Source organism: Phyllostomus discolor, chromosome 2 (assembly GCF_004126475.2).
Source record: "Phyllostomus discolor isolate MPI-MPIP mPhyDis1 chromosome 2, mPhyDis1.pri.v3, whole genome shotgun sequence".
Taxonomy (NCBI): domain Eukaryota; kingdom Metazoa; phylum Chordata; class Mammalia; order Chiroptera; family Phyllostomidae; genus Phyllostomus; species Phyllostomus discolor.
Window position 1 is genome coordinate 21,324,253 of NC_040904.2, and position 11,203 is coordinate 21,335,455.

Below are 11,203 nucleotides of genomic sequence, written 5' to 3' on the forward strand. Positions count from 1 at the left end.
TGATCCAAGTTGATGGCGTCTCAGATACGGCACCTGCCTGCTGCCTCTGTGGCTCTGAGAGGGGAGGGCTCAGAAAAGGGAAAATGGCCTCTGCCCACCTTTCTGTCTGAGAGAAAGCTGTCCCCTAACTCCTGCCTTGATGTTAAACACTTCAGTGTCTCCATGTATGCCACAGGTGCCCTTCAAGCTGCTACCCAGTGCTGGAGCCCAGATAGGGTGAATCTGAGTAAGTCTGTTTGTGGGCCCTTTAAGAGAAACTGCTTTGGAATCCAGGATTTTCTTTAGCTGACTCAGTCCCTGATGGTTTTTATAACCAGAAGTTGTCGGTACTTATCTTCCTGGCACTGGAACCCTGTGCTGGACGGCTTAGTGTGGGGCTGGGTCCCCTTGTTCCTGAGATATCTTTCCTGAATTTTTTCCCACCACATGTAGGTATGGGACCAGCACGTTCTGCATCTCTGCACTCCTCCCCTCCTACCAGTCTGAATGGACGTGGCTTCTTTCATTGCATAGTTGCTGGACTTCCATTCAAATTGATTTCTGATGGTTCTGAGTGATATTTGTTCTATAATATTGTTGTAATTTTGATGTGGCTGGTTGAGGAGGTAAGCTGTGTTTTTATCTAAGCCTCCATCTTGACTAGAAGTCCCTCAAATAAAATATTCCTAAGAAATATTCCCTTATTCAGATGGAAGCAATCTTCTCCTCTCTCACACAGGCTGTTCTCAACATTTTTGTTTTTCTCAACCTAATTGAGAGATTCTTCAGAGAAAGTTCCTATTTCTTCATGTAGTGTCACTAATAATGCTTCCTAGCTCAAGGCCTGATATAAAGTAAAAATTCAGTAAAAATTCATTATTTGAAAACTTTATTATGTTAAGTTCAAAACCTTTTCTAGACTTCATTGTTCAATATCACTTTTTTCTTATCTTTTTGTTTTGACTAGGACCTTCAGCAGAATATATAGTAAAAATGGTGGGTATTCTTTATTTATTCGTGATCTGTGACAAGTTGGGTGCCCTTGGAAGCAGACCTGGAGATGGAGAGGAGTGTGCAAGAAGTTTGTTAGACGTGTTCTTGTCGTCTGTCCATGTGGATGGAATGGGCTGAAGGAAGATGACTGGCCTGAGGAGGAAGCCAGGCTTTGAGGTGACCACTTTGAATGCCTCAGCCCACCTCTGAGGAACTCTGGAGCTGAGATCTCCCTTTCAAGTTGCTCTAAGTGGGGGAAGGGACTAGGCTTTATATCTCTGTGTCAACCAGTAATTGGTTGAATAATACCCAGGGGAGGGAGGTCATGTGACTTTGGGTGAGGGGATGGTCTTCAGTTATATGTTTCCTTAAAGAGGGTGGACCGCTGAGGGCTCTCTGCCAGAAGTACTCCTAGAGGCTGGGATTAAAAAGTCTTTCTGTTCTAAAGGGCCATATGGATAGCACCCACTGTTTAAGCTTTTATGGGGAAAGATTTTATTTTCACAATAGTTGTGCCTTAGTGTTCCTTAAACAAGAAATGTAAAAACACTCACAACAATAATGATGACGATAACAAGCAAAGGAAGAAAACAACATATAACCATCACCAACATTTCTGGAACAGATGTCAAATGGTACTTTTTCCATTGTTTCAGAATTTTAGCAGAAGGCCCCAGTTGAGCCTAAGGGATGGCAAATCCCATGTTTTAAAGAGTGGCGTTTCTGTACACCTCTTACTAAAGACACGTGGCTTTGTGTCCATTGCTTCAAATAGCCTACATAAGAGACAGATTATAACAGCACCACACAAGTGAGGCTTTGCCTTTTTCTCTTAATTCTCTCTTCACTATCTTCATTCTCTCTCCCTCCCATCCCCACAACCCTGGGGGTACCAGTAACAGGTCAACAAGGGGGGAGAGGAGAGATCAACAAACCCTCTTCAGCCACAGAGAGGGCCTGAGCTGATGGAAATAGGGCATAAGGGATGAAGGGTAGCATTGTACTGACACTGAATTAGATATGGTATTACAATTTTGATTTAAATTTTTAGAAGCGTGACTACTCTTAAATTTGTTATTTTTCAAACAACTACTATCTTTGTTCACTGTATTACCAAGAGGTAGAAAGGGGTGCTCTAACTGATTGCTTAAAAGCAGTTAAGAGAAAAAATATAGCCGCGATTTTTCCACTACTTTCAGACAATAACAACAGTGACAACCAGCAAAAGTAATTACTCATCCTTGTTCAAGGTTTAGTGTTTATGAAGTACTTCCACATGGCCTAACTTACATACACTATTTCTTTGTTTTTCCTCAGTAAGACAATAATCAATATTTTTCTTTGCACTTCAGGACCTTGTGGCCATGTGTGGCCTCCTCCTCAAATGCTCCTTCTCCTATTTTAGCTTCATTAATTTTCGCTGACATTTCAGAGCTCAAATCAAAGGTCTTCACCTCAGGAAATCCATCTCTGACACTCCATTCAGATTTACCCATTCTGTGCTCTCAAAGTACCACTATTTCTACTTCATAATACGTTTTACAATTTTACCTTAAAAGTTCCATAATTAATTAGTTAATACCTAACTCCCCAGCTAGAATGTTAAAATCATGAGGGCAGGACCCTAGTGGATCTTGTCCAATGTTGATGTTCTATCATCTACTAAATTCAAGCAATAATAACAGTATTGGTAATAACATCAGAACATTACACATAGTAGGGGCTCAATAGCTATTAGTTGAATAAATGGAGAAATAATAATAATAATAATAATAATAATAAAGAACTGACATGGAATGAGATTCCTGGCTCCCAACTAAGAAGAGTTGGGTTTTTTCATTCCTTGGGCAAAGTGCTGGCCAGATGCCTTCCTGAGAGTGGCCATTGATGGCTGGATTTGATACTTTACTCTCTAGGGACTGTTAAGGGACACCAGAGTATGCTGGGCAGACCGTCGCCTGCCATGAGGTGGGAGTGGGAAGGAGAGTGAATGGAGACATCTGAAGGGGATGTGTCTGTCATAGGGGAAATTGTTAGTTTTTTTCCCAGATAGCCAGTCTATTCATTAGCAAAAATGCAAGTCCCTTCTACCTTCATCTATGTAAAGATAATAGAAGATTAACATATTTTTAAGGCAAATTCTTTGGTTCCTTTAAGGGAAAGTGCTATATAAATCCATGACTAATCAAAGGGAAAAATGTCAGAATAAGATCAAGGACAACATTTTTAATAATTTCTTGAAAGGTTATACATGCTATCTTTTATTCAGCAGTAATTAGACTCCATTTTCAAACATAGAACTGAGCAGCTGATGTTTCTCTTTCTAATGCCATTTTCCTACCTTAAAACATTGAGCATATTTTTCCAAAGAATTGTTGGAAAAGATCAAGCACCCATATATAAAAAACTTATGAGACCACGATATCCCCTCCTTGACATTTTAGAACATTTTCATTAGCTTGGTAATGCTTTTGAATTCTAGTCATTTTAGAGTATTTTCAAAAGTACATAAATAGACCTGTGTATTACCCTGAGGCTTTCAATTAAGCAAAAGCAAGTTTTACTTGCTTCACTGAAATGTTATTTCTTCTTTGACTTTTGAATATGATGATTGTTAGAAATTCTTTCTAGAGTCAGAATATTACCCACTCACTCTCTTCTCCAGATGGGTTGACTCTTTAATTTTCATTTGCTGTTGGCTGCCTTTGAACTGATTTGTAAGAGGCATTATAAAAAATTAGAAGAAAGCAAGTTAAATAAATAACTTTCAGGATACATATGCCAAATGATTATGTTGTACACATAAAACTAATGCAATGTTATACAGCAATTATATCATAAATAAAATAAATAATAGATTCCAGGAAACTCTTTCCTGCAGGGTCATCTGTTTAAAATACAATAAATATAATCAAGTCATGTGTGTAAATTAAATGAATCACTTTAATAGAAGAATGAAAAAGTATTTACCTTTATTGATAATCACAGAGATCAACAACTGCATGACTACTGGTTATAAAACAATGGCATCATATTCATTTATTTATTAATAAATAAATAAGGTTATGAGTCAAAGCATATGAGAATTAGGTTTATAAATAAAAGAAGTATTTTCCCTCCATTAATCTGGTTTAATTATGATTATGGGTCAAACCTTTCCTTAGCAAGGTAATCAAAGCATATTCCCAGCCCTATCAGATTCCAAGGATGTACCAGGGTTAGCCCAAGCTAAAACTTTTGGTCTCAACTATGAACTTTCACCATAAGCAGAATAGGGATTAAAGTCGTATTAATTTAAATATTGAAAGTGTTATGACTATTTTGCATTCCCCAAGCTGTGATGCTTGATAGGTAGGTTGAAGCCATAATTTAATTTAGAAAAGAAATCTTGTCAATAACATTGTTTCCCACTCATGGATATGGTATTGCTCCTTATTTGCTGAAGTCGTTTTTTAATATCTCAGTGGAGTTTTCAGTTTGAGCCTAAGCCAAGTACACCTTTGGAACTCTGACAGGTCTGGAAGTATCTGGGAAACTAATGGGGCAGTCCCTCTGACACTAATTTGCATGGGACAATGAGTCATCTGCCAGAAGAAAATTCTCAGAGAAGAGAGTGTCAGACAAGTGAAATCAATGACCAATTCTTGGACATTGGTGGGGAACAGGCAGGAAGAGAGGTCTGGATAAACAGCATGTTCTGTTGCAACCACATCCCCACCTCCATTCTTTACTCACACTTACATTTCCAACAGGAGAAACTCTCTTGTTTAAAAACAAAAAATACTGTGTTCCTATAAATTGTTCAAGTCATTAGGTGACAAGGGTATTTCTTTGCTGCTCCTCTAGCCAATTATAATCGCAAGTGAGAAAGGGGTCCTCTGGTCTTCACCACAGAATGCAGTATAACACCAAACCCAGAGGACTCAACAGGTCATCGGGACTTGAACCAATGGACACAGGAAAGAGAAGGACATTCCTAGGGGAAGTGGTGTACCCACCAAAGGAAGCAAAGTGTCTAGAAGGAATGGTGAAGATTAACAGAAGAAAGAGCACCTGATAGAAATAGAAGTGGCAATGTACAGTGGTCATCTAAGGAAGCTATTTCTGGGACAATACAGCTGCAGGTACTGGGGTTTGTTGAAGGGGTTTCATTTATTTGTTTGGGTAAAGGGAAAAGCATCTCCAAAGGGAGGCAGAGCAGGAAAGGAAACTGCCATGTTGGTTGGCTTCTCAGCTCATGTGAGACATTTTTCTCCGTGGACTTCTGGATGGGGGCCATGAATAAGGGGTCATTTGCAGAAGGAAATTCTGAAAGAGTGGGAGGAACAAGTGCCTGTGCATGTGGCTTACTGATATCGCTGAAATATCAGTAATAAATAAACAAATAAATAAATTTTATTTATCAGCAAATAAAATTTTAATTTGGGGGTTGGAGTCTTCTAGAGAAATAGGACATAAGACTCTATGCAACTTTCTTCATAAAGTCTTAAATATCATATGGGTTTTTGGTTGGATTTTTGATAGCTACAATAAACTGGATTTGTTTCTGGTTTTGTATTTTAATCTTAATTTATATTTCATCTATGTCTCACAGCAAACAAAAATTTGAACAAAAAATTATTGAAGCAATTCACAATAAGAATAAATATAAGAAGTGCCAAAAATTTATTTAAAGGTAACAGTTGAATAAGATATGAAAAGAGAGAATTATATTTAAAAACACACACACACACAACAAAATTATTAGGTTTCAGTGTACATTAGCTACTACATTTGCATATAAAATAAGTTTTGAATATTCTAGTAGTCAAATCAGAGAGAAAAATATGTAGGTTATGTAATACATTTTTAGGTGATGTTACCCTCTTTTTAAATTATGTTTAACTCTTTTTAAGTGTTTAATAAGAACACACAAACACATTACTTAAATGATTCAAGTAACAAAATATATACAATAAAACAAACACTCTCCTCTGTCAGAAGTAATTTTCACATATGATATGTGCCTCTGCATTCTTTTTCCTATGTATTCTCTGCTGTCAATACGTAAGGGTGAGGTCCTAGAGACATTTATCAGAGACATCTTCATTGTAGGGGTTCTGGCTTAAGTCAGTCTTGTTCTTGAGGGTTGTAGTTTCTAAGTATTTTTAATAAATTAGAAGCTGATAACTAAAATGCTGATTTTTCTTTTTTGTGCTTTTAATTGTTGTTCTATTATAATTGTCCCAATTTTCCCCCATTGCTCTCCCCTGCCCTACCCCCAATTCCCACAGTCAATCCCCACCCTGTTGTCCATGTCCTGGGGTCATTTATACCTGTTCCTTGACTAGACCCTTCCCTTTCTTTCCCCCTTTATTCCCTCTCCCCATTTTCCCCTTTCCCTCTTCCCCCTGGTGGCTGTCAGTCTGTTCCCTGTTTCCATGTCTTTGGTTCTATTTTGCTCATTTGTTTGTTTTGTTCATTAGATTTCTCTTACAGATGAGATCATAGAGTATTTATCTTTTCTGCCTGGCTTATTTCACTTAGTATAATACTCTCCAGTTCCATCCATGCTGTCACAAAGGGTAGGAGTTCCTTCTTTCTTTTTGTTGTATAGTATTCCATTATGTAAATGTACCACAGTTCTTTGATCCACTCATTTACTGATGGGCACTTAAACTGTTTCCAGCAATAGCCAACTATTATAAGTAACAATGCTAATTTTCCTTGATTGTAGAAGAATAAAATGAAATTTTCAAAAATTCCTGTATATTCTTTTATTATTTCTTTTTTGAAAAATTTATTTATTTTTAGAGAAATGGGAAGGGAGGGAGAAAGAGAGAGAGAAAAACATCAGTGTGTGGTTGCCTCTCACGCACCCCCTACTGGGGACCTGGCCTGCCACCCAGGTATGTGCCCTGACTGGGAATCAAACTGGTGACCCTTTGGTTCACAGGCCAGCACTCAGTCCATGGAGCCACACCAGCCAGGGCATATTCCTGTATTTCCTAAATTCCACATTAACTATGTACTATATTATTATATTTTAAATTGAAAAAACTCTGTGTCAACTTAAATAGCTATTACCAGTTAGTTTCTAAGGGCACAGATATTTGCAAAAAGAAGATGTTAAAGCAGAGGCTAAAATATTACACTAGCTGGTAGTGTTTGGATGGTAATAAATCTATTAGAGTTTGACATAGGTTGTTTAGCAGTACTAACATGGTGCACACAGCTTGTTATTTTTCTCCGTTTTATGAATAACTTCTGATTTCTTTACAGTCAAGTTGCTACAGAACACACAGGGGGGTGGCAATTATTGGCCCACCCAGGGATGCCAAAAACTGTTACAGAACACACCCACACACACAGGGCCAAGGGGGGCACGATACACAATTACTGAAAGGACCCCCACTAGGTTCGATTTTCCACCACCTTAGGAAAGATGTCTCTCAATGCCAGAGATTTGTGAAAAGGAAAGGAAATGTTTATTTAAAGCTATACAGACTTAAAGTAGTGATCTAACATCTTCATTAAAATATCAAAATCCTTTTGGATACTCACAGACACCCACAATGCTTCCTTCTCCCCCTGCCCTAATTTGGGGTACCTTATCTTAGGAAAAGAAGTAGACATCTGTGATTCCGGCCACGGACTCCATCAGTTGTGTCAACATCCAGGCAGAATCTCTAATTAATCCAAAGCCATGTGGCCAAAGGGAGCACCACAAAACTACGCGGTCCTCTTCTACCAAAGCTATGTGGGCCCCCACTCTGGCCAAAACTGCATGGTTCTCCTTTCTGCCAAAGCTGCGGGGAGGGAGGGGGTCGCCACTCTGCCAGAAGCAAGTGGCTCTCCCCTCTATTGCCACAGCCGCATGGTTCTCCCTTTAATGGCTGCCGTGTCTCGGTTTAAATCCTCGCGCCAATCCTCCTCAGCAGCCCCATTTCCGACTCCTCTCACAATTGGCCACACCTGCCAGCACTCCCATATCCTTCCAGCTTTACTGGGCTGCCATAGTGAGTCTGGGCAGGCATGGCCCCATGGCATAGAGCCAATCTTTTCCAGCTCTCATGCAGGCACTGTAACTTAGAGGGCCTTCCCCCCCAGTTACATCTTGGATAGAAGTCACTCCCTTCTCCCTGGCTCCAAGCATGGCCACAGCTATTTAACATTCTATGTAACCAGTTAAAGGTTATAGATATGTTAAATGACCATGCCAGAGGTTAGCTGAAAAGCTGCTGCTGAACAAAACAGCCCTGCATGTTCCTGCTCCATGTGTCCCTTCCCCCAGCTCACACCTGTGGGGGAAGGGGTGAGGACTTCCTAATATTTCCTGGACATCTTGAGTTCTGGACCCCATTCGCAATCCCTGTTTGGGGACCCCCTCTTGGCTGCACCTTATATCAAAGTCACAGCCCAGTTTAAGGCTGATTTTGTTCTCCATATTCAGACTGAGTTCCTGCACAAACAATTTATTCAAACATTGAGTATCCACAAACCAACTTAGAAGTCATAGCATTGGAGTATTCTTTTATAAGTCTCCATTAACTATGTATAGATCAAATAGTCATTTATATCCATTGTTGAAGTTAAACTCTTTACAACAAATATTTACTGAGTATCTATTATGCACTAGACATTTTGCTAGATATTGTCGATATCAACAACATCCAGCAAAGATAAATAAATATAGATCTTGCTTTCAAGCCAAGTGATAAAAATCAGTTACTCAAATGGCTGGATGGTAATGCTTCCAAAGGAGCTCTGGTATAAACAGAAACAAAAACAACAATAATAAAACAAAACAAAACAAAACAAAAGAACCCTCAAGAAAGTGAGCTAGCATAAATTCTACAAAGGTAAAAGTGCCTGTAGCTCAGTTTACTTATTTTTCTCTCTTGATAACTAAGTTACAAATTTTTCATGATAGGATTGGTAAAAACATTTGAAAATTAAGAAGGTATCTTCGATAATTCTTCTTCGTGTTTGGAGTCCTAAATGTGTGCTTTTCAGACTCTGGTTGGAAATTTTCCCTGTAAGGGTTCTCTGGACTTTGAATCAAAATGGATTCTATCAGTTTGCTTCCTTTAAAAAAAAAAAAAAACAACACAACAGCCCAAATTCGAAGCCTAATGCACAAGTGTGGTTCCACCAAAGCCTTCTAGACTTCAATTCACACAGCAGTGTCAGTTAAGGCCTTTCTGATTGCACTGTACTGTGGACTGTTGTTTGTACAGTTTAATTTTGCTGCATAGCTTCACAAGCAAGCTGTGATCTGCATGAGATCCAAGTAGGGAACTAGTTTATTTGAAAAGAATTAGGATCCAGCTGAGAGTTAGCTGCTAAGCACAAAAGATTTGCTTAACCAAGTACTTACAGGGCAGCGATTACTTGCAAGAGTTTTATCCTTTATGTTTAATATTCGTGAGTGCTGATCCACTCAAGAGTTCTCTTAGGCAGCTCCAAAAGTACTAATTACAGGAGCGTAGGGATATTGTATCTGCTGTGGCTATTTTCTGACGGATTACATTGTGAAGAAGTTCACCCGGAATGAATGTTCCGCCGCCCACTCAGTGTACTAGGCAAGAGCAGTTCCTGTGCAGAAATTCAAGTTCTGATAAAAGCATTTTCCAAGCTTGAAAAGCATAGTGACTCAAATAAATTCAAGGAAGCCCACCTTATTTGGGGAAATGCTTGCTGATTTTCATTGCACTGGAATCATATGACTTATTTGAGTGATAACAAGCCTTCAATGTCTGAAGAAGTCCTTAAAAGCAGATCTGAATCCTGTTCGCTTTCCTAAGAAGTGCATTTTTTAAAATTCTTTTAATTTTTATTAATTTTACAGTGTAAGTGTTTTTATTCACTTCTGTCTTACCAAGGGCTTGATGAAACACTTTTATTAATGTCATTTTAAATAGCGAACTGTTCACCATCTGTGTATTTTTAGCTTTATATCCGAATAACCTTTAACTTGAAAAGTTGAGTTCAGAGTGAAAATTAGTATCTCATGGCCCCCTGTTTAAGCCTGAGATTTAATGACTAGGAAGGATCAGAATTAACTGTTTACACCACAGACATCAAATATATCCTCAATGTCTACCAAAAATAGAACATGTGGAAACAGGCGAAGGAAATAAACTCTTAAACAAGAGCTAACGGGTACTACCGTGATGAGTAGGATCCATAATACTGAACAGAGGTGAACTGGTTTCAAAATAGTTCCTTCCCCTACAAATCAGAAGTGATTCTGAAATTATGGGTACACACCCGTGAGTTCAGATGTCACAAAGAAGATAGTATAAAGACGCCCCAGATTTTGCCTATTCGGGTGCGTGGTCGCCAACGGATTTCCCTGGAATTCAGTTGCCACAGGGTCACTGCACCCACAGGACACTGAGGGACTGTTGGGTCTCGCGGACCCCTGGGAGGGTCGCGGTTGGGCAGGCACCACCGGGAAAGGGTCAGAAACGCCAGGAGGCCGCCGGCTCCGCCATGCCCAAGAATAAAGGTAAAGGAGGCAAGAACCGGCGAAGGGGGAAGAACGAGAACGAATCTGAAAAAAGAGAGTTGGTCTTTAGAGAGGACGGACAAGAGTACGCTCAGGTCATCAAAATGCTGGGAAACGGACGATTGGAAGCGATGTGCTTCGATGGTGTGAAGAGGTTATGTCATATCAGAGGAAAACTGAGAAAAAAGGCTTGGATAAATACCTCGGACATTATACTGGTTGGCCTGCGGGACTACCAGGAGAACAAAGCTGATGTGATTTTAAAGTACAACGCCGATGAGGCCAGGAGCCTGAAGGCCTATGGCGAGCTTCCAGAGCACGCTAAAATCAATGAAACAGACACGTTTGGCCCTGGAGATGACGATGAAATCCAGTTCGATGACATTGGAGATGACGATGAAGACATTGATAATATCTAAACGGAACTCGACAGTTGCTGAATATTGTTCTCCAGGTTTAATTTTGGCCGTCACCTGTTCAGAAAACTGGACCTTCAGCATGAATGCAGTTTGTTAAGAAACATGGATTCATTTTTGTTGTTTTAAAGCATTACGTGTCTTTAAGTGAAATGTTAACACTTTATTTTTTTCATGTAATGGGCCTTAGGGGTAAAAGACCACATTAGCTCCTATATAAAAAATGGGAGGAAGAGAGCGGGGAGGGGGAGAGAGAAGAGAGATAATAAAAATAAAATTGTCCAGTTAATGGATGTGTTGAATAAATTGCCTTAACATCATG

General features: G+C 39.3%; 1 protein-coding gene across 1 annotated transcript; it reads left to right on the forward strand.

Moving 5' to 3' along the window:
• Positions 1 to 10,411: 10,411 nt before the first annotated feature.
• Positions 10,412 to 10,904, forward strand: LOC114490954 (eukaryotic translation initiation factor 1A, X-chromosomal-like). Its single transcript, XM_028505081.2, has one exon. The coding sequence runs from the start codon at positions 10,450 to 10,452 to the stop codon at positions 10,882 to 10,884; it is 435 nt and encodes a 144-aa protein (XP_028360882.1). The 5' UTR covers positions 10,412 to 10,449; the 3' UTR covers positions 10,885 to 10,904.
• The last annotated feature ends 299 nt before the right edge of the window (positions 10,905 to 11,203 follow it).

What these genes read in the sequence shown, in the direction of transcription:
- LOC114490954 (XM_028505081.2), top strand. Translation starts at nt 10,450, where the DNA reads ATGCCCAAGAATAAAGGTAAAGGAGGCAAGAACCGGCGAAGGGGGAAG.